Raw genomic sequence first — 24,339 nt, 5'->3', positions numbered from 1 at the left:
TCTTTCTTTCCCTTCCTTCCTTCCTTCCTTCCTTTCTTTCTTTCTTTCTTTCTTTCTTTCTTTCTTTCTTTCTTTCTTTCTTTCTTTCTTTCTTTCTTTCTTTCTTTCTTTCTTTCTTTCTTTCTTTCTTTCTTTCTTTCTTTCTTTCTTTCTTTCTTTCTTCCTTTCTTTCTTTCTTTCTTTCTTTCTTCCTTTCTTTCTTTCTTCCTTTCTTTCTTTCTTTCTTCCTTTCTTTCTTTCTTTCTTCCTTTCTTTCTTTCTTTCTTCCTTTCTTTCTTCCTTTCTTTCTTCCTTTCTTTTCTTTCTTCCTTTCTTTCCTTTCTTTCCTTTCTTTCCTTTCTTTCCTTCCTCCCTTTGAGTGTGTCTTTTTCAACCCAGTACTGATGGGGCCATCCCTCTTGCCAGGTATGCCTTTTGCCAACTCAAGATGTATGACTTCAGGTAATGTAACAAGTCCCTGCACTCCAGGAGCTTCCAATAGGCCTACTGACATTTAAACCAGATTAAAAATACCCTTTGTGATGAGGAGTTGATCAGAACACTGTCATTACTACGGTTAAGTAAAAAATGAGAGAAGAATAGGATCCATTTTGGTTGCTCAACTGTGAAAATAGTATCATTTTTAGGACTTAAACCCAAACCAGATTATGAAATATTAAAATCCTTCATCACTATGGCAAAAGACAAAATGTGGATTTATGTTTCTATGTGGCTCTCATTATACAGCAATAAAAAATTATTTTAGAAATGTCGAGCCAAATATACATTAAAATTTTCTTATTTCTGCCATTTTAATTCTTTCTCTTGTTTCCACAATGCTAATCAGTTGCAAACCTGATTTAAGTTTATGTCTTATGATACTGAAGCAAGAAATCAGTACTGTTTGATGAATATGTCTTTTAGTCATTACATATTTTAGTTATGTAGGGAACATAATGCCAAGATTTGAAGGCTGTCTAATGTTAACATTTTTCATTATATCACTTTCTATAGCTGAGTATTGCAAGACTATGAGCTCTTCAAATTCTAAGAGTAAAAATACTCTTTGAGCAATTCTTTTGCACCATCTGCTTTTTGAATAGCAGTTTGGCTGCATATGAAGCTTTTCTCTGTGGTGTTAAGGTTTCACAACTTTTGAAAGTATCCTAAAGAGATTCTCCTACACTTACATGAACATAGTATCTTGGATCCAGAAGTTTTGCAAGATTAGGTATAAAAATTCAGTAATACTGAGAATGTTAGTGGTCAGTATTTCTACCTAATTTCTGGAATGTGACTTTCTCATAGTAGTAGACAAGACTGAGATGTATTCTCAAGCTTTATTGCCTTAGAAAAATGCCCTGTGTTATTGACTAACATTAATACAGAATTGTACCTTTAAAAATGTGTTAATGATGTATAATCATCTCCTTGAATGGAGAGATTAGCCATTCAGAGAATGTATTCTTTCACAACAGTTATAAATGTATAAAATTAGCATAGATATTGCCATATAAGCTTCTGAAAAGTTAGCAGTTGAAGGTTCCATGGACTGACCTATTAGAAGGCCAGCATGATCTCTAAAGTAAGGTCTTATAAAAGTAGGAAGTATGGGACAAAGTATATATTTTATAGGTGTAAACTACATCACTTGCAAATATAAGTCAGCTCTTCAGTAAGTCTGTGACCCATAAACTGCTTGTAAAACACTGTAAATTAAAATTAATCTTAAATATTTTATAGGTATAGCATTAATATTGTTTTATGTCTTCAGAGATTAAAAGCTCTACAATTGCCTGAAGCAACCATGGCAACAGAGTACATTTTCACTGGGCACCAGTAACTCACTAATAGTTGCTGTAATTACAAAGAAATAAGATAATAAAACCCCAGAAATTATTTGTTATCCTTTGATTTCAATACATTAATTATTTCCATGCAAAGTTGAAGTATTCAAGAATTTCAAGCATTTTTTTCCTTCCTGCAGCACATCAGACTTCTCAGTAACTGCTCTGTAGTCTGTCCTCTCTTTTTCACACAAGGTAGTACTTTAAGGAATGGCATAGTATTTCTTGTGAATTGTATTAGACTGTTCTGCATTCTAGAAATATCAAACAATGAGATATGACAAGGTCAGGAGGCTGAAATAACATTTCCTTGGAACATCTAAAGCTTCAGTTCAGACAGATGTCTCTTCTTGATGCCTCTCACCACATTTTTTTGTGATAATTGAAGCGTGACTTGACGCTCTGTGTCTGTTGTGTGCATGGTTGTGCGGCTTTGTTTTCAGTGTAAACTGTACAAAAGAAAACCAGCTACAAAATGGTTTATGGATATTTAACAGTTTCTCTTTGGAGAAAATGTGTCCTCACTAAACATCAGTTTAAGCCCCAGATGAAGCACTAGAAGGAAGGTCATTTGTGATCCATATCAACTGATAAAAAGCAATATTAGGAAAATTCCCAGTAAACTTTCAATCTGCTTTATTAATTTAATTATTTCAGAGTTTAATGTGTTCAGGAAACAACAGAAAATAGCTGAATGTTGAATAAGATCTTGTTTAGCATGATAAACTAGCCTCATGAATGAATGACTGATAATACACTGGCCAGATGAAGATGCACATGAAGGAAAATGTTACATGGAGTTGGATTAGACAGAGAAGAAAGTCACGTTTATGTTTCACGTGTCTCTTAAGTAAATTGTAATGGACTAATGTCTGTGTCATAATGATAGTCTCAATGAGACAGAGTTAAGAATAGAGACATGTCTACAGGCTTGGGGATGTATGGATGGAAAGCTGTCTGGCAGAAAGAGACCTGAGGGTTCTAATTGACAAGCAACTGAATATGACCAAGCAGTGTGCCCAGATGTCCAAGAAAGCCAATGGCACCAGGCCTGTATTAGAAATGCTGTGTCCAGCAAGAGTAGGGAGGTGTTTGTCTCCTTGTACTCAGCTCTGGTGATGCCACTCCTTGAGTATTGTGCTCAATTTTGGGCACCTCAATACAAGAGAGATGTGGAGGTGCTGGAGCCAGTGCAAAGGAGAGCAACAAAGCTGTGAAGGGCCTGGAGAATACATCTTCTGAAGAGCGACTGAAGGAGCTGGGGCTGTTTATTTTGAAAAAGAGGAGGCTGAGGGGAGACCTTATTGCTATCTACAACTACCTGAAAGGACATTGTAGAGAGGCTGGTGCTGATCTCTTCTCACAGGAAATTAGTGATAGAAAAAGAGGGAATGACCTCAAGCTGAAATTAGGTAGGTTTAGACTGGATATTAGGAAACACTTTTTCATGGAAAGAATGGTCAGGTGTTGGAATGTGCTGCCCAGGGAGGTGGTTGAGTCACCAACCCTGGATGTGTTTAAGGGTCATTTGGATGTGGTGCTTGGGGAGTTGGTTTAGGGTGAAGCTTGTAGAGTAGCATTGTCAGTTGGACTTGATGATCCTGAGGGTCTTTTCCAACCTGAATACTTCTGTGATTCTAAACCTTGCCTTGTTTGAAAAATCCTAAATTATCCACATGCTTTCAGAATGTCCTCATAGTTCTTGGCTTTTGGCTGTGTGGGGTGTTTGTTTGTTTGAGGGGGAGGGGGAGTGTTGTGGTTTTTGTTTATTTGTAATTCAAGTACACCTTGCATTAGTGTTAGATGGGAAATGTTTTAGCTTGTTTTTTTCTTTTATTTTGGTTGGTTGGTAGCTTGATAGCCTCTTACCTGAAAAATTTCAGAGTGTGAAAAGTGAGACACAGGGTAGAAACTATGCTACAAGAATACCTTTTAGTATAACTGAGCAGAAGTGTTTATTCCAGGAAAAAAAAAAATAAACTAATTACAAAAGCAGCTGTAATGGGTTAACACAGAAAAACCCCTCTGGGTTGAGATAAAGAGCTTTAATGAGGATAATAATAAAATGCACAATGACCTTAGCCTATTTGCAGAAAAAGCGCAGCAAAATGACAAAAGCAGCAGAACCCAGCAAGCTAACCCCACATCCCTCCCTCTCCTGCTGTCATACCAGCAGAAGAGACCAACACCCCAAACCTGGAACCCAAAACCAGCACCCAGAACAGAAAGCCTCTCATGTTACAATCTTAATGTCAAGCCCTGTAACACTTTGCTCCAGCCAGCACTTTTCATTTTAAAGCTGGTGTGACACAGCATGGGATTGAGTATCAGCAGCAAATTCAACTCAACCCACGATAGCAACAGAAGAGCATCTTATAAAAACAAATCACAAGTAATTAGTGATAGAACAAGAGGGAATGGCCTAAAGCTGTGACTGGGTAGGTTTAGACTGGACATTAGGAAAAATTTTTTCACAGAAAGAGTGGTCAGGCATTGGAATGTGCTGCCCAGGGAGGTGGTTGAATCACCAACCCTGGATGTACAGAATGCAAAATACAGAATTAACCAGGTTGGAAAAGACCTTTGAGATCACTGAGTCCAACCTCTCACCCAACACCATCTAATCAACTAAACCATGGTACCAAGTGCCTCATCCAGTCTCTTTATAAACACTTCCAGTGATGGTGACTCCACCACGTCCCTACCAGCCCATTCCAATGGCCAATCTCTCTTTCTGTGAAGAATTTATTTCTAACATCCAACCTAAACCTCCCCTGGTGCATCTTGAGACTGTGTCCTCTTGTTCTGTCACAGGTTGCTTGGGAGAAGAGACCAACCCCCACCTGGCTACAACCTCCCTTCGTGTACTTGTAGATGGCAATAAGGTCTCCCCTGAGCCTCCTTTTCTCCAGGCTAAGCAACCCCAGCTCCCTCTGCCTCCCCTCACCAGCTTTGTTGCCCTTCTCTGGACACATTCAAGCGACTCAACATCTTTCTTAAACTCAGGGACCCAACTGTCTGTTGTGTTCTTTTACTGGGTTCTTCAGCTGCAGAACTGACCCAGTCTTCTCTGGCACGCAATGTATGCACAGATTTTAAGATGAAACCTGTTTCTACGGATTTGCCAAGTACAGAATAAAACCAGAGTAGGTTCTTCTAAAAGTGCGGGTAGAACTAAGCTTTTTGGCTACATGTGAATGGCAAGCCTTTTCTCTTGGTCTCTGCCACTATTTTCTCTCCAAATCCCCCTCCCTATCTACTCTGATGTCACTGTGCAGTCAGGGCTTTCTAGAGCTGAAAGTAACAAAGCTAAGGTTGTAGGAGAGGTCCAAAGGGGCTCATTTTATATTCATCAGCAGATCATATCCCACCAGAACCTCCTTCTTCACGCTCACAATAGACTGACATATGTTTCTGCCAATCCCACAGTGCTAACACAATCTTTGCTTTAGCATCTACTTGTGAAGAAACTCATCTATATCTCCTACCCCTCCTAGGTAGCCCTGGAGTAGGGAAAATCCTTCACATAAACATTAACCCACCTCTGGGAGGAGAGGTGAAGGTGGAAGCATAGCCTTGCTCTGTAGAGGTGAACAGGATCACCCCAGACTGGGAAATATAAAACTGCCTTCACAATACTATGTCACCATGACATGACTGGTGTCTATCAATTTTAATTCTTTATCTGGCAAAATACAAGGTTTAATCTGCGATGCAGTTGTATTACAGGTGTACTTATTGCCTCTTAGTAGACTCAGTGTGCTGTAAGGAGAGGAGGTAGAGTTCTCTATTTTTATATACTGGAATAAGTATGTTAGAGGATGTGACCAAACATTTCACTAGTGTAGTACATTTACTGAGAACAGCCAATAGCAGATGCTCAAGAAGAGAATGTAGAGAACAAAGAAAATGAATGACGGGGCAAATTTCTTTTTAGTATACCTATACTGTTGGCTACAACAGCTCAGTCTTATCTTCAGATTTTATTCAAGTTTTATGAGACATCATGTCTCTGTGCTTGCTGTGGCAAGAATTTCTAATACATTCTGGAAGGAAAAAGGTATTACTTGTTATTTGTCTTTTTGAATATCATTTGCTTATGATACCTGCCCTGACTCATATTCTTATAAGGGGTGGAATGAGCTGTTCTGTTCACAAAAGTACACATATCTAATCATTCACTGTGCTGAGAACCAGCAAAACAAATAAATTATACCCATCTCTGTAGAATCACAACTAAAGTTCTTGTCCATTACCTTCAATAATAAAAAGTTGTACTGCCCAACTTGGGACTGATTTATGTCAGTTTATTTTAATACCAAATTATTTACATTCTCTATGAGCTGTGTGGTAGGTACTACTATAATTTATATCACATATGCCCCAAATTTGTATGTAATTAATTTCCTGTAGAATTCTCAGTTTTTCTTTGGGTCTGGTTAGTGCATTCATACATGAACAGCCAGAATCTGCCCTGTGGTAAGTAAAATAAATTGCCTAAACATGGGCATTGAATGCCATTTCAGATACCCCAGGGTACCCATCTGGCCTCCAGCTGCTACCTTGGAAAGGCACAGGCTCACTGCAATATGTATATGTAAGATGTCAGTAAGTGCCTATGCTGCAACAGCAACTGGATGCAATCCTGGCTTTTTGTTGTAATCTTGAACTGAGATGCTTAGTGTAAGCATAAAGAGAAGCCTTTTCAGATTTTGAATGGACAATTATAATTTATTATTTTAGAAGACACACTGCTTATTATTTGAAAATGTCTGCTGTATGAAGATTGAGTAGATAATAGCTTCATTTATCACAAGCCTTACATATCATGGCTTGGGCTGGAAGAGACCTTTAAAGGTCATCTGGTCCGATCCTTCTGCGGTAAGTGGGAACCTCTTTAAATAGATCAGATTGTTCAGAGTCTCGTCCAATCTGACCTTGAATGTCTCCAGGGGTGGAGCCACATCTCTGGGCAACCTGTTCCAGTGTTTCATGATGCAAATTGTAAAAAAAAAAAAGTCTTCTTTATATCTAGTCTGAATCTACCCTCTTGTATTTTAAAATCATCACTCCTTGTCTTGTCACAGCAGGCCCTGCCAAAAAACTGCCCCCATCTTTCTTACAGGCCCAGACAGATGATAGCTCTTCCCTTATCCAGTGATGAAGTCACTCCATCATAGAAGTTCACATAGTTTGATACAACATGTATTCCTCTGTCTGCCATTCTAACATTCCCAAATTAACTTTTGTTAGTTCTGATTAGTTGTTTATAATTCTTTTTTTTAATTCAAGTATTAAATGAACAGTTAACATTTAGTCTTTTCATTCATTCAATTTTAACCTTGTATTTAATTTATGTCATTGAAAACAGTTACTTATTTTCATTTTCTTAAATGCATTCTTTTTCTCTGTGACTGAAAGTTCAAATGGTTACTTTCCCTCTTTTTGCTTCATTCATGTACATTTCTGTGGTACTTTTCTCCTCTAAGACCTAATTGAAATCAAATGCTGATTAAAAACAGTTTGAACCCCTACGTCCAGCACTTGAAAGTAATTGTATAAATTAATGAAATGTTGATCCTATAGATCTGATGAATCTTCCAGTAAAGCCTGGTTCTAACAGATAATGCATTCTAAGCTTTTGACACACAACAGTGAACTGTATTATCACATACAATATATTGCTCGCCTTCCATTTGCCTAAGCATACCCTTGAATCCATGGCAGCATTATAATTCATAACAGATAAAACAACATATGTGGAGCACTTGAAATGATGAAGACTTGGCTTAAGTAATTTTCATTCCAGTTGAAAAAATAAATATCAAGCCACTGAAATCTGGTGAAATAACAGATTTATATCTGGTATCAAGCTTTGTGGTGTTATCAGCTCCACTAGAGCTGGAATATTCTGTAAATGACAGCTTTGAGGCTTATCAATAAAACCATTTTTCTACAGCTTTGTCAAGGCATTTGTACATTTTTATTGAAGGTTTTCATATAAGAAATATGTGAGACTGTTGATATAATTTACCTAATGTATTTAATTTTTTTTTTTTTTTAAATAAGGCTCATCAATATTATTAATGTAGGAATAATTACAGGTTAATATGAAGCTGATCCCTATCACACATGCTTGTGGGTTTCCAGTCATTACACTTCTTTTTCACTACCTGAGATGTAAAGAGAACATCTTCACTAGAAGACATCTGTTCAAGTGTAGTCCATAACCTCACAGGGAACAAGATTACAGTCTGCATTAGGACTGTGTTTTAGATCCATGTGAAATGTAACTTGATAAAGTAGGCACATGCAATATAAGGTAATTGCTGAGCAGCATCTTAAGAATATCAAGATACATGTTTAAGGATTTCTTGAGAATGTGAATTTTCAGCTTCAGTGCAGAAAGAATCTGTTATATACTAGTTGTTTATTAAGAAGAGTCCTCCGTGACATCAGTGTAAAGCATTAAAAATTGAAAAGAATCCATTACATCCTGATTCTAAATTAAAGCCTCGTACATCTTATGGTTTGAATTTGGGGGTGGGGGTTGTTTTGTTTTGGGTATTTTTATTCTCTAAATAACATTTCTGGATAGTTTAAGCTGCATTTTGAAAGGCTCATAAACAGCTGTGGTCACACACATTGCTTCAGTATTGTTTAGCTAATGTGCTAGTTTAACACCCAGAATTGTTTAATGCTGCTGGCTGTAAACTGACAAGGAAGAGGAAGAATTTCTTTCAGTATTAGATTATTACTTTCTATCTACGATAAGTAGGCTTAAAAAAATGTAACAATTCTTTTATGTTGGAGATATGGATTATCTTAAAATGAATGGCAATTGTTCTGCAAAGCATCCTTCTATAGGGTTTATAGAAGATTATTTATTTCATCTGATTTTGGAGTGATTTTCAAGCAGAATCTATTTATCTGCCATTCAGTGTTTCAAAAAACACAGCACCAAAGAATGCAGCAATAGCAGCATTCAGTTCTGTAGCTGAGTGCTAGAATGAGATGGACAGGGGACTCCTGAAGCCATTAAAACCTGAGGGAGAGTAGAGAGACCCAACAGGAACCAGCTAACATCCCCCTGGAAGTACAAGCAATAGGTTGGGCAACTAGGGCACAGTATAGTAGTTTGCAACAGGGAGGGCCCTGTATCCTGCTGGTAGGTGCACAGGCAGTAATGGACTTTATATACAGTACAGTAAAGACTCTGAAGTTTTGAGATGACTATATCACACTTACAGTATATATGGATGTGAAAAGGATGTCCACTAATAGATGAATGTTTATGTTTATGACTTAAAATTCTCAAGACACCAATTCAGTCACACAACCCAGTATTACTTTGTCTGTGTTTTGAATCACATCATGAGACATAGCCACAGCTCTGCTGTCAGGACAGTGTAATTACTTTGTGCTGTCATTTCATTGAAGGAGTAGAAGAATGAATGGATCTCTGTTTTCATATGTTTCTCACTCTATCTTATCCCTTTAACCACTTTTGGTTAAGTAGTTTCTGTAGGGAAAAAAATGAATGCTTTCACCCTATACTAACCCCAAGACTGAACTGCTGCTCTTTCCTTTACAGATTAAGGACAATAAAAGTGCTGCATTTTCCTATTTTATTTCACCTCTTTAACTGCAAACACACATTATTGATTTCAAAACAAGTCTGTAAACTTTTTGAACAATGTTTCATTGTGAAATTTGAATTTTTACTTCTACTTAAAAGTCTGCATTTATATGTCAGGGGGTAAAAAAGAAAAGACTTTCTAAAACTGTTGTGAAATTGTTCAGCAAAGAGAGACTTCAGAAATATCTCAACGTAAGTTAGTAACTATACCTACATGCTAAAAAAAAAAAACATAGAGAGGATTAGCATGAAGGAAAGATGAGGAAAATGAAGGCTCACCCATGATTTTCCATAGCCAAGCTTATTTTATATTCTTGAAATTCTGCCATGTATTTCTGGTTTAGGCTTCCAGAATATATTGAAAAATTTAGTTAAGATGGTGACACATTGAATACAACTACCTGAGTCAATCATGGGTTAAAATTTTGCATGGCAACATAATTACATAGTAAAATGTGAAGGGACCCAGAGGCACAGTTCCCTTACTGCTCTTTAACTACCTGGTTACATGATTGTTGACAAATTATGAAAAAAAGTCATTAAATTAGTGAAATTACTTTCAAAATTGTGGACTGCTTTGAATTCTCTATGGTGGTCTATACTAACATTACAGAGACCTTTTTCCTAAGCAAAAGTAGTAACATTTTTTTGCATGATGGTGCCCAATAAATGTTGTTTCTGGATGAAGATACCCAAGTTCATTATACCTTATCCAGGATTGAGTGTGGTTTCCCAAAATCTTTTTATTGAAGATAGAATTTATGAAACCTGGGCTCACTGCCTCAGGTCAGCGTTGTGCTCTGTATTACTTTCTATGCAAAGTGTATGCATTTAGATTTAGCAACTAGTCCTCAGTGACAATTAAATGGAACAATTAAACAGTCAATGTCTTCATCTAGAACTAAGATGAAATTCCCTATAATGTTAATGATCCAGTATAAGCGTATGTGGCAGCACAGTACCAGAAATCAAGAATGCTCAGTTCTGCATATCTGGTTGTCAAGAAATGAGCCATTTGTACAATTCAATGGCATTTGTTACAGTGTTATATACTGAATCTGGACATGCCTCCACCTATGCTATTACCTATGGTCAGCTACAATGTTTCTCCTCATGGTTTAATTATCTGTTGATGAGGTTTTGCACAGAAGTACTCATTTGGATTTGATGAAGTATTCAACAAAGTGTATTTTCTCAGATGGACTGTTCAGCATGAGCATCCACCAGGGTTTGGGTTGTTGTTTTGTTTTTTTTTCAGATGAGATTAGCATTTTCTAAAGAATGATAATTAACCATTGGTGATTTGTTTGCATCCTTGAGGCCTCTGATTTCATTCTGTACTTACACTTTCAAGGCTTCTTCTACCATCTTGAATTCGTAGTTTTGGTAAAATCCCCAGTTCTTGAAGTGTCCTTAAGCTTGGCTTTCCTGGTTATGTAGCTAGTGGTTTATTAGCATAATCCAGCCATGTATACCTCATTGCTTTAAGTCCATTTAAAGTTTAGTTGCACAAAGAAACAATGAACTAAAAGATACATATAAGTCATCAGATATAAACAGATGAGAATGAAAAACTGGTACCACTTGCTAACAGTATCAACTAGTTATGGCAGCATTGTTTGGACATAATCAAATGTACTTTACAGCAGTCACTTTGACTGTTACTGTGCTTTCTGAAATTTGCTATGTAAGAGAGGGGTCTGAATCTTCTATGGTTTCTTCCAGCTTTTAACAAGCTTCATTTATGACCTTGGAAAAGGTTGTTTTAACTTCTGCTGCATGAGAAAGATCTTGCTGGACTCAGAGTAGCAGCTGAATTCAGCAGAATGCTATGTCCCTGTTGACTGAGGACCGCAGTGTGAGATTCTGTTACACTCTAGATGAGAACACCACTACATCAAAGAAAAAGATGGCTCTGGCATGTACTGTAGTCTGCCTCTTTGTACATGATATTTTTAAAACAGCAATAGATTATGAACTCACAGTTATTAGAGAGCATAAGAATGTCCGAAGTTTCCATTAGTCTTAAGGGATGCAAAAGACATTTTGTATCTGTTTGCAAAACTATCTGTTCTTTCCATGACCTCTTCAAATGCTACTGAGTGGAAAGAAGAATTCCATTATTACTTGAGAGTAATATTTTGAAGATTACCTCCATACCAATAGCAACTGAGTATGTGTTGATTGGGTGGAAGAAATTTATTGGATCAGCCTGCTATTTGAGCAGTGAAGAATAATTTTATTGTTGTAGACTGTAGACTTGTATTTTTCTTGCCCTTTATTCTGTCAGCTGAATTTGGAGCAAAGCATGAAGAACATTCCAGAAATTTGTCTCAAGTGTCTTGTATTTCTATGTGGTCTTAAGTCTTTATCACTTAAAATTTTTTGATACTCATCTTCCATGGTTGCTCACATCTAATTTTTGCAGCCAGACTTTTGCTGGCAGAACTGTGAAATTGGCACAGTAGTTAATGTGCCACTTGCCATTCTCAAAGCACTGTTTATTTCACTGGGTATCAGTTGTGTATGAAAGCTGCTATACAAAACAAGAGACCAAAATTCTTTAAGGGAGAGAGACATATGGGAAGTATTTATGCTGAAATTCTGGGGTATGTAGATTGCCACTTCTACTGGCTAGCTTCTGCTTGTCATGTACTCGGAATTCCAAGTTTTTTTGGCATTCTCTGGAAACCACTCATGGTTGACTTAGTGCCTCTAGGTGCTATATTAACAAGTCTTATACTGTAGGAAATTACTATGAAGTGGATATTCTCCTTTTCTTTGTTCATTTGGAGAAACATGAAAACATTGGAGCATGGGTTTTGTGGTGGTTTGGGTTTTCTCTCCAGAAAAGATAGGGTGATTTATCCAGTCACTGAAATAGAACTTTAACATATTTGAATTTGCCTTCAGTGGACCTCAAATATAAATATTATTCACCTACACCTAAGAATTCAGAGGATGGATGAAAATCACATTCTTTCTGTAGTTCTCGAAGAGTTTTTGCAGAAGTGCAGATCCTTGAAATCACCTTGAGGGAATTAATCAAAATGTGTTCTAATTTGGCTGGCCTGGTTGCCAACGTAGACATGTAGTTTTCAATCTTTGAACATTTTGTTGATTGAAGTAAGAACAGAGTGTCAATTTATAACTGTTGACAGCTTCAACAATGGCCCTTTCCATCAGGCTGTGTCATGTATAGAGGAGAGAGCAACAAGCACAGCTGCTATCCTTAATTTATTTTGATAAAACACTTTTACACAGGTGGTCAGTGCAAGAAACTGATCACATTAACTGTGACCAGATTTAGACACTTGCGTCTCAAGGTCTTTTATGAGTGTTAGCTTCTAAGATGATGATACTAACTTAATTTTCCTACTTAACAGGGAAATTCTCTATGAAGTTAATTACAAGATTGCTATTTTTGCCTACTGCACTGTATTCACATCCTAAAGTGAAATTGTGACCTTATGCGAGTCCTAAATAGTTCCTCTGCTTTTGTTTTATCACAATTTCCTAATGTGCTGTAATACACAACCAGAATTCCCTAACCAACCAAGTAACCAAGCAGCCAAAAAAAGATTGCAAAAGATTATCCTTTTTGTTTGTTTTAATTAACTCACAGACAGGGTAGATTTTTGTGGTTATGATAATAACATGAATTTTCTCTTTGTGAGGTTTTTGAATTTATTACTATATTAGCCTTGAAGTGCAGAGAATCTGATCAATCTCTAATTAGTATTTTTCCTCTGAAATACCTTTTCTGGAAAATTGCTTTAAAGTTATTTATCCCAATTGGGTTTAAATGTTATTTATTTTTTTTTTTCAGGGAGTGCTGGAACACCTGTTATCTTCAATGAAAATGGAGATGCTCCTGGACGTTACGATATTTTTCAGTATCAAATCACCAACAAGAGTACAGAATACAAAGTAATTGGTCAGTGGACTAACCAACTTCATCTAAATGTAAGTACTAGTTTGATTATGATGCTGACATTGGAGATTACTCATTGGAGTATTGTATTGTTTTAAAACTCTTACAAAATGTTGCTGATTTGTTCTCTGTGAGTTAGCAGAGTGAAGGTCTACTGTTCTTTTCTTGAGAAAACAGTGATAGCAAAATGACCTGAACCAAATTCTTTATATTTTAAACTGGGTTGAGTTGTGTATTTATCTGCTCCTTTAAGTGATACTTCAGAATTATGATATATCTGATACTCCTGTTGATATTATGTTAGGCAGGAAAAAAACAAAACCTCACCCTCAAAAAAGTGTCATACAAAACAATGGGTGCAGGTGTATGGTTCAGGTATTTAAAACACTATAAGGTATTTTATAAAAGAGAAGTTTAGATTCTCTGACTATGATGTAGCTGGAACACTGGGATGAAAAGAAGGGAGAAAAGAGAGCTCTGGGGAGAGTTTATAGCAGCTTTCCAATACCTGAAGGGAGGCTACAAGAAAGGATTCTTTACAAAGGCTTTTAGTGATAGGATGAAAGGGAATGGATTTAAGCTTGGGGAGGCTAGATTTGTATTGAGTATTAGGAAGAAATTCTTTACAGTGTGGATGGTGAGACACTGGAACAAGTTGCCCAAGGAGGTCATGGATGCCTTGACAAGCCTTGAGCAACCTGGTCTAGTGGAAAGTGTCCCTGCCTGTGGTAGGAAAGTTGGAATTAGATGATCTTTAAGGTCCCTTCCAACCCAAATATTTCTATGAATCTATGAATTTGAGAGGAACCTCTGCAAGAAAAATATTTCTTGAATATAAAGGAAAAATTTGTAGTTTTTTTAATATAGGTACCTAGGGTTAGTATAGTCCCTTCTTACTTAATAGGACAAGAAGCAAAAGACATAACAACTTACCCATCCTTAGAAAGTGCTTTTAGTTGCTTCCTTAATATGTTTAGTAGTTAAGCCACATATGTGCATGTAATTATATTTGTTTTGAAAATCACCATCATAACCAGGTGGATAGATGATGGTAGAGCTGTGGATGTGGTTTATCTTGATTTCAGTAAAGTATTTGACACTGTCTCCCACAGCATCCTTGCAGATAAACTGAGGCAGTGTGGTCTGGATGATTGGGTAGTGAGGTGGATTGTGAACTGTTTGAAGGAAAGAAGTCAGAGAGTTGTGGTCAGTGGGACAGAGTCTAGTTGGAGGCCTGTATCTAGTGCGGTTCCTCAGGGGTCAGTACTGGGACCAGTACTATTCAATATATTCATCCACAGACTGGATGAGGGCACAGAGAGCACTGTCAGCAAGTGTGCTGATGACAGAAAACTGGGTAGAGTAGCTGACACACTGGAGGGCTGTGCTGCCATTCAGCAAAGACTTAGACAGGCTGGAGAGTTGGACAGGGAGAAATTGAATGAAAATCAACAAGGACAAGTGTAGAGTCTTGCATCTGGGAAAGAATAACCCCATGTACCAGTATAGATTGGGGACTGACCTGCTGGAGAGCAGAGAAGGGGAAAAGAACCTGGGGGTCCTAGTGGAAGGAAGGTTGACCATGAGCCAGCAATGTGCTCTTGTGGCCAAGAAAGCTAATGCTATTCTGGGCTGTATTGAAAGGGATGTGGCTAGTAGGTCGAGAGAGGTTCTTGTCCCCCTCTACTCTGCCCTGGTGAGGCTGCATCTGGAATATTGTGTCCAGTTCTGGTCCCCTCAGTTCAAGAAGGACAGGGAGCTGCTTAAGAGAGTCTAGCACAGAGCCACGAAAATGATTAAGTGCAACTGGTGACCAGATTCGTTAAAGAGAGTTTATGCAGTGACCTTAGTCAAACCACAAAAAGGTTTCAAACCTTTCTCGTTTTCCATTTGAGATTCCTGCAGAAGAGCAAGAAACTGTCTAGTAAATATTTGCAAATTATTCCTCTGTTGAGACTACTTTGCAATAATTATCTGATTGCTCTCACAGCAGCACATATGACAAGTCCCCATTTTCAGGCAATGCTGTTAAACCACTTCACCATATCTACCATTTAGTATCTATAACTACTTGGCAAAGTCTTGTGTCTTTAATCCCAAATGGAAAAGACCTGACTGGCAGAAACTGTGTAGCAGATTATGTGGCAGTATTACTTCCCTCCCATAACCTGATACCTATCTGTTGATAGGCAGAAAGAATACCTTCCATCATTACAGAAGTTTAATACTGAATACTAATTTCTAGAAAACACTAGAGTTAGTGTTATCATAACTATTATGGTGTAGATTCCAGGTCTTCATAATTGCTCCAGCTTTCTGAAAATGTAGTGTTTATTAAGTTAGCTGAAAAACTGATGTAGACATTTTGCACAAAGTTAGTTACTATGTTAGTACTAACACAGCAGTTACATAGTAATAGCTAGCTGAAAGCTAACTTAGAATTCACTTCCATTTTAATTCCATTCCAATCTGCCTTTTTCTAACCCCCTCTGGCCATTAAATTTTTCATTAAGCCTGCAGCTTTTCAGTCCCATTATTTCTTCTTGATGTATGTGTACTCCAGGGAGCACTCTGAAATATGACTAGACTGGTTGCTACTCAGACTGTGGAAACCACACTATACTAACCACATTGACCACAAAGCTAATGGGAAATGCTTTATCTAAGGACATCCCTTCTTAACTCTCATTAAGAACAGATGTGTTAGGATGTTCTCTGTCTCTCTTTTTCATCTCTTTTTTTCCCACTTCCATGTGCTCATGTGATGGAAACAACTCATTGTCCAAATTTGCAGGTAATCTCTCTCTAGCATGTAGAGTCATGAAGATGTGAGCAGGAGGGCACACTGCTCAGTAGCAGGCTCTGCTTCCAGCCTCATCCCACCACCCCTGCTCTACAGCACACCCAGTGCTCACATAAACCAAAGCAAGAGCAGGCACACAGGGCTCCTTCCACCCATACAGGGTGTGACTTGATTGATTCATCAAGGAGATGTTTCTCTCCGTACCTTTTACTCTTATTACTCAATTTATTCATCTCTTTCTAAACCCTGGAAGATTTATAAAGGGATGACTGGGCTTTATTTCTTAAAGTTTGTCAGGACTTGAGATACTGCATTATGGTCTCCATTGGAGTCTGCATGTGCTGGTACAGTAACTAGGGCAAAGGAAGTCATAACAGCAGTTGTATGGTTAATTTCCATCTGTTTCTATATTCACTAAACTTACATACCATGCATCAATGGTAGTTATGCCTCATAATGATTTACTGTAGCAAAGCTATTGCCTCCTTTCACCAGACAAAATGTACTGCAAACAGGTAATCTTTGTGAGTGATTTTCAATGTTCCATCATTGAATCAGTGGAAACACAATGGATGTTTTCATTGGTTTCAGTGAAAACACCTATATTTATTGAAGGCAAATCAGTATTGACAACAGTGCACATTTTACTGTGCTTTTCTATAAAGGAGACACCTTTAAGATATAATTCTTTCTCCTGCAGTTTCCTCTTAATGAAAACATTTCCAACTATGATTTTCAATGAATTCTATCAGCTAGACACCCTTATAGATACTTCTATTTTTACAGATATTTCTTCCTCAAATTGTGTGGTAATGTGTGGTAGCTGTGATATGTTTATGAGTGTGTGTTCATCTATACAGCTAGCTTTGTGCATCAGAAAATGTATAGCTTCTATTCATGTATTCATTTTTTATGACAGAAGTGTAGTCCATGAAAGAACCAAGTGTGCCGTGCAGTTCAACCATGGGAAAAATTAACGTGACTAAGATAAGAGCAGGTTTTGCATCTAAATAACTGATTCACAAGGTTTCCTTTTGCCCTCTGTTGTTTTTGGTTTTGGTTTGGTTTTTTTGTTCATTTTGGTTTTTTGTTTGTTTGTTTGTTTTCTCATGTTTATTTTTCTTTCATTGGGTTTTGACTGCAGATCTCTCTTGTGTGGGCTGTGGCTCCTCAACTGGTGGCCAGCCCTGATTTTGTCTCTGACCCCAGTCCTCAGGATGTGTGATCCCTCTGCTGGTGTCTCTGGTTCTTCTGCAGGGTCCTTGTTGTCAAGCTTCAGACTTGTTCCTTTCCTGATGAAGTGCTGGCTTTCCCTTTGGGCACCAAGTGCTGACTCTGTCTAGATAAAGACTCTGTATCACACTCCCTAAGGGACTTTTTGTCAGCAAGCTTCACCAGCTGCAGAGACCCCTCTAGCTTCCATGCTGATTCCTCCCTGCAGTAGTCAATTACATTAATGCACTCCTTTAGGCAGATTGACCTTTCAGATTTCTTCTGAAGCAGATGTAGCTTCTACGTATAGGAACTTCATGGTTACTGATCACTCTTCCAATCTTACAAAATGAATGTGTATATGGCAATGCTGAGAAACACATTATAGAAGTTAAATTTAGAAAGAATGACAATCCTCAAAACATTTTTTTGTGTGATTCTGGAGTTTGCATCATTAACAGATGCAAGAAAACTTTGAAAACAGATATTTAGGAACATAAAACTATACTCTCAAAGAAACCCAACCTGGTTGTCTTTTAGTCTGTTATCACTTTACACAATTTTGACAATGTATATTTACACCCCTTTTAATGTCCTGTAAGGCTGTCTGACTTTCAGTGATCTTAATGTGCTGGAAATAACCTGATGCTAAATTTTTTTAGAATCACTTTGAAGGAAAAAAATATATGTCTTAGAACTTCTCATCATTGACTACATTTTATCTGTTTTCTCTTGCTTGCTTTCCTCATTTTCTTTATCAGCAGAAGATAACTTATTTTTCAGGAAACCCTGACAGTTAAAATCCTTTCTTTCACAAAAAAAAAATCTGTTTTTTATAATGAATAAACATCCAGGAAAAGGTAGCTGTTTCTGCAGCAGTTATGTTTTATTCATATTGCAACGGTATTTTGCATACCAGGTCACATGTAAAAGTTTCCTACAAATGTGTGGATTTAGCAAATTTGAGCTCTCAACTGTGTAATCTCAGTGGGAAGAAAGTTGTTAAAGACAAGCATACTTTTTGTGGCACTTATGATTTGAAATCAACTTCTTCTTATGATTAATAATGAATTCTGTCTTGTAAAATGTGCTTTGTAGTGCATGTATTGTAATAAGGGCTAGGTCAAGGTGGCAACTGTTGGCTTTTATTAGTAGCAGTAAATAGAAATTGTCCCACTCCTAAAGTTTTAAGAACAAGTTTCTCATTTTCATTTCCTTCAGCTTGTTCTGGTCTGTTTTTGAGAGACTTTCCCCTACCTCTTTGTAAGTGTTCAGTTTTGAAACCTAAATACCAGTTGGGAAAAAAAATAAATGTTTAAGAATTGTGGAATTAATATTTGGACTTTAAACAAACAAAATCCTTTCTAATAAAGTTTAAAGCATTCTCAGATTTTATTTCAAGCTTATACATTGTTCTGATCTAGCAAAATCTCTGTTTAAAGATGCTAATCTGAAAATGCATATCCAAATCCATATAATTTCAAGCTAGTAATTTGTGTGCTTTCAGAATCATTATTGGTGCTTTCAAAATCAGGTCTTAAATGATTTAAGTGAGGCAGATAAAAAGCTTGAGTGGATATCCATTTATATGATATTATTCCTTAAAAAAAGCTGGGGGGTGGGAGGGAGGAGGAAGGCAGAACAAAACATTGTTTCAAGTAGAAACAGTGAAATTTTTAAGACAACATTTGATGTGTTGTTTGGTCTTTTTTTTTCCCACCCCAACACAAGAGTTATGCTGAAAAGCAGAAGAAATTTTACACTCACAGATTTTTAACATTCTTTTAGAAATAATAGGATGCATGAGGTTTCAGATTTATGGAATGTTTGCAGTGAGGATGTAAGTTACTCAGAGGCCTCAATTTTTTTTTCTGTAATAGTCTTGATTTATGACTAAGAAAACCATAAATTAAAATTACACTGATGTGATGAGCTATCAGAGAGACAGCCATAATCATTAGCCTTAAGCACAGTGTCTGGTAAAGTAGTAAAAACTGGGAACCCCCACATCGACAATGAGCTTTCCTTCAGGCAGCCATATCACAGGAAGATTTGAATCAGTATTTGATTTCTCTTGTTTTCTAGGTCTTTTGTAAATTATGTATCTAGTGCTGAAGGAAACTATCAACACTGACACAAGCAAATTCTTTTTGAAAGTAATGGATTCAAAATGCATTAGTTCATTTTCTTGTGACATGGTAAAATAAAATAATTCAAGAAGCTTCTGATGTTTAACTGCAGCAAGGAAGTTTCAAGCTTTGCTGTAGGCCACTGTATTTCATTAAAGAAGCCAAAGAGTCTCTTTTTTCCTGTGGTAGCTATTATATAATTGATAGATGCTTTCAAGTTGCTGAACCTAAGCCCTGTGTTTAACAAGGGAACACACTACAGTGAAATAGACAACAGCAGCACTTAGCGCTGTATATGACTATATCTATAAACAATATGACAATCATGCTGTTTGCAGGGTGTTCTTCTCACAATATGTAATAGGGCAGTAGAGTTCAGCTTAACACTCCTCTCACGTTATCTGCCTGAAAGTTGTTGATGCTGGGTTAAAACTCTATGAGACAAGCAAAAATGGTTGAGTTTCTTCTATTCTCAAAATTACACTGCTGTCTTCCTTTAGTCTACACAAGGCTGTGAACCAGAAAATTATGATGTTTGCTGGAAGACTATTTAGATTTCACAAAGCTGATCTTAGCACTGGATATATTCTTCTTTACCATAAGGATCTGTGCTGAATAGGTGACTTGTAGTCGCTATGACCAGTGCTAGACTGAAGACACAAGCCAACAGTAGGTTACAGTGGATGGAAATTGTAGTTGAGCCAAGAAAATGCACTATATGTAGAATAAAACTGGGATTTTATGATATTTAGAGGTTACAGAGTCTATTATTCATAAAATACATTGTGATGGGGACATTACTATATGATTTTTTTTTCTGTTTGCTTTGCTGCAATTTCTCTTCATCTTCCAGTAGTATGAATTTAATTTCTTTAGAATATTAGCCTAATATTTTTCAGGACTTTTCATCCTGATAAATTCTCAAATACTATTTTAAAATTTATTTGTAATAAAATTCCTTTCTGCATTTCCAAAATACTATCACTACTTTTAGTAGCAACATTGTCATAGTATAATTTAAGGCAGGGAGTGAAGAATGTGCAGCTAATCTCAACGTAACCTTGTCTTGTAGTAAATGGATTTAGTGTTGAGTAGGACGATAGGATGTTCTGGGAATGACTAGATGAAATAGGGAGGATTGCAGTAATGTTTTCATTAACTTCATTAATTGAAGTGAATCCCCCTTTATGGAGAGCATAGGCATAAAGGTAAGCAATGGCTTTGGAATGTTTGAGATTTGCATCAGCAGAGAACATTGCAGCAAGCAGCTCTGAGGTTTGTGATGCAACCCATCTGTTCACTTCCCCAATGCTATGGCCTTGTTACCAGAATTGCAACTTCACTTTGAAAAGCAGAGAAACTGGAGAGAGTTCAGCTGCAAGCAATGATAATGATATTTTAGATAGCTATCTAAAGTATGCCTGTAGGGAAAGGTTGAGCAAACTAGGATTGTTTAGTCTAGCAATGACTGAACTGAGTGGAGTTAAATTAAATTATTTTATAACAGAAAAGACGTTCCAGGAAAAGAACAAACTGTTAGTCATAGTTTATTTAGCTGTTAGAAGAAGTCATGGATTTCAAGTACAGTAAGAAAGATTTAATGCAGACATGCTGCAAGATCCTAATGATAATAATAATTAAGCGCTGGACTGCATTGCCTGGGAGCCCAGAGAACCTCCAGAATTATGGGTTGGTTGGAGAAGGTGAACTGCACAGACTAATTTTGCATGGTTGATTCAGAGCTTGGGCCAGGGGAGCGCACCTGAGATCTCTTTCAAACATAATTTCTTCCGTTTTCTTGCTTTTGTGAATGTCTTTATTTTTATTTCCTGTATACCTTGAGCAAACTGTGGGAGGTACACAAGCACCTGAACTCCTAAACTCTCAGTTTCCTCAGTGAATGCAACACTGACTATGTCTTTAACAAGAGCTATGACAGAATTACTAGTTTATATAGTTCATTACATATTTAGGATCTTCTTTTGCTTCAAGTTGTGCATCACATTAGTAGGTAAGGACACTTATTCTTTGAATCCTTGAAGAAATTTCCATTCACATGTAGGACTCCCCATAGGATTATTTTTTTACCTGAGAACTGTTTAATACTTGGCAAACTGATTTAAGTTCATTTATGTTAATGTTGCTGTTGTGACAGTGGTGGTTTCTTGGACTGAGAACTTCTTGCCACTTCTCAGAGTAGCATTTTCTCTGAGGCAGCTGTACCCATAACACTATTTAAAATGAGTAATTAATTAGCCAAAGAGTAGGAAAAGTATGGTCATCATCATTTCTTGTTTGCTTTATTCTTGAAAAATATAAAAATTTGATTTTACTATGTAAAACTACAATAACAGTCTAAAGAGTTTAGCTGTCCTGAGATTACATCAAAACTTTTCTCTGACCTAGTTATGATCTTAGTTTTTTCATTTGTGCTCAAAATATTTAGTACTTGAAATCTGCTCTAGCACTATAGAAGACAGCTACAGGGATCTCAAAAGACTATCTAGCACTTGAATAAATTTAGAACTTGAAGGATGATGACTTTGCATCCTCTGCAGGCATTCTCTTCCATTTTTTAACTCCTGATATCAGTCTGAACTGTCTTATAAATACCTGACTCAACTCCTCAGTGCTATAGTTTAAGCCAGTTACTTCTCATTTTATTCAGCATACATCAATCACATCCTCATCCTTTTCACATATTTGAAGCTTGTTGTTTTACCCCCTAGGCTATGTTATTTCTTTAGGCACTACCTGAACTTGCTCACTTTAGTCACATAGGTCATGTTTTCTAGACAAACTTCTGATCTTTGCCATTTTCCCTCTGGACTCCCCATTTTGATTCTCCTTCAAAACTGAAACACAATGGTCCAGCCTTCACAAAGTGCTCTGGCTGAAGTATCACTAGGGCAGAGTTACAGAGCAACCATCATTTTCTATACTTATGAGTGCAGAGTAGAGGGGAATAATTATTTTATCTCTCTGTGTTTCATAAATTGGCATTTACCACTTCTGGGGCACTATGACATTGGTTCAACATATTAAAATACACTAGAGCCCTGAGATCTCTTTTCTTTTTTTTTTTCTTTTTTTTTTTTTTTTTTCTGAAGAGCTGCTATCTCTGTCCTTTCTAACCCCCATAATGTGCTACCTGTTGTCCCCTGTTAATCTGCACACTCCTTTTCTCAGACTCTTTGCAGTATCATTTGGAGTAAGTGTCCTGACCTTCAACATAGTTTTACCCTTTTCCATGGTTATTGCCCAAATTTAATCACCATATACTCTATTTTATCACCCAAGCTGCACTGAGTGGTTATTACAAGTACTGAATAACAGCAGACTAAGAATAGATCTTTCCAGGACCCACCCCGTACCATCTCTTTTGTTCAGACAGTGACTCTATGGTAAATTTTATAATCCTACAGTTTTCTGATATAAGCTACATCTAGCCCTTAGGGGTTAGATCTGTTTCAATAGGTTCCTTATGTTTAAGTGTGTAATTTGAGATGGTGTCAAAAATGTTTCTAATGTTAAGATAAATGATACCTAGCTGCTTGCCTCTCTTCCAGGATGCCTGTTACTCTCTCACTGAAAGAAATGTGACAGCTCATTGTTGACAGATCCCTTTTGGCTGTTATTTGTCTTGTTTGTTTGCTCTGTATTTTTGAAATGTGTTTGTTTGTTCCTTTCAGGATGTTTCTGGGAATTCAAGATAAAATGAATAACTGATAGTTCCCTGGCTTCATTTTCACTTTTATAAGCACTAGGCCTCCCATTTGCAAGTTCTCCATGCTTCCACATAAAGTCTTAAGTATCTCTAAGTATTAAGTTCTTTAAGTATTGTAGAGTAAATCTCACTATGCTCAGTTCCTGTGAAAACCTCTGACTTTTTGACTTACTCTCGTTTAGAATGTGTTCCTCTTTTTTCCCTTGGTCACTTTCTTGCCCCCAACTAAATGTGCTGTGTGGTATTTACTTTAGCTTAAACTTCTTCCACATGCTTGTTTTGTGCCTGACAGATAACTAGGTTTCTCCAAAGACTGTTCAATTTAATTATTGACTCTTCATTCTAAAGCAGCCAGCACAGACTTGGGCAAAGAGACCTCTTCCCTTGCTGCTGAATATCTCAGTATAAAACACAGTCTGTTTTCTGCCAGCTCTGAACTACTTCAGGCTTTCAGATGTTTTATATGTGATTTTGTTACCTGTCTGGAACTGTGTTTAAAGAGGCAGTGTGATTTCCTAGGGCTGAAAATTCAAAATTATGATTGTGGAAAGATCTGACTGTTCACTAAGAGGAGCAGGCAAGAAGAAAGATATGGGCTATTGTAGTGAAAACCACCTAAATTAATGCGAAACTTACATCTCGGTGTTTAGCTATAATGCCTCTTTTCTTGAGTCATGGAAATAAACATGATCCCTACATTTCAGCCAAGATTGTCTGTGCCTTTGTCAGAGTCAATTAAGGTACAAGGTTGCTGAGGTGAGAGTAACTTTGCACATCACTGTATAGTGTGCTGAGAAGCACAGATCACAGGATATTCCTGCTGTTTTCTGATACACTTTGAGAAGCCAGTGACTCTCCTGTTAAAAATCTTTTTGCTACAATTTCCTCAAAAAGCATCTCTTTGGAGGTATCCTATGGCTGCTGACCATCATGTTGTCTTATTGTTTTTAGGATTGCCTTCTCTGGATTCTATTGGTACTCTGCTACAACTTGGCTGTGAATTCTTTAGGATTAACATCATATTTTTTTTTCTTGCAGATTTGCATAGCCCTTAGTGTAATTGAGGTAT

General features: G+C 37.1%; 1 protein-coding gene across 1 annotated transcript in view; it reads left to right on the top strand.

The window, feature by feature from the left end:
• The window catches only part of GRM8 (glutamate metabotropic receptor 8), a 339,948-nt gene that overhangs the window by 265,706 nt on the left and 49,903 nt on the right, over positions 1 to 24,339 (top strand). Inside the window, 1 exon segment of the mRNA XM_054173798.1 lies at positions 13,295 to 13,431. Within this exon segment, the coding sequence (XP_054029773.1) occupies positions 13,295 to 13,431 (137 nt within the window).

This window comes from Dryobates pubescens, chromosome 27 (genome assembly GCF_014839835.1).
Source record: "Dryobates pubescens isolate bDryPub1 chromosome 27, bDryPub1.pri, whole genome shotgun sequence".
NCBI lineage: Eukaryota > Metazoa > Chordata > Aves > Piciformes > Picidae > Dryobates > Dryobates pubescens.
The sequence above is the reverse complement of the archived record's forward strand: the minus strand, read 5'-3'. Positions and strand labels throughout refer to the sequence as shown.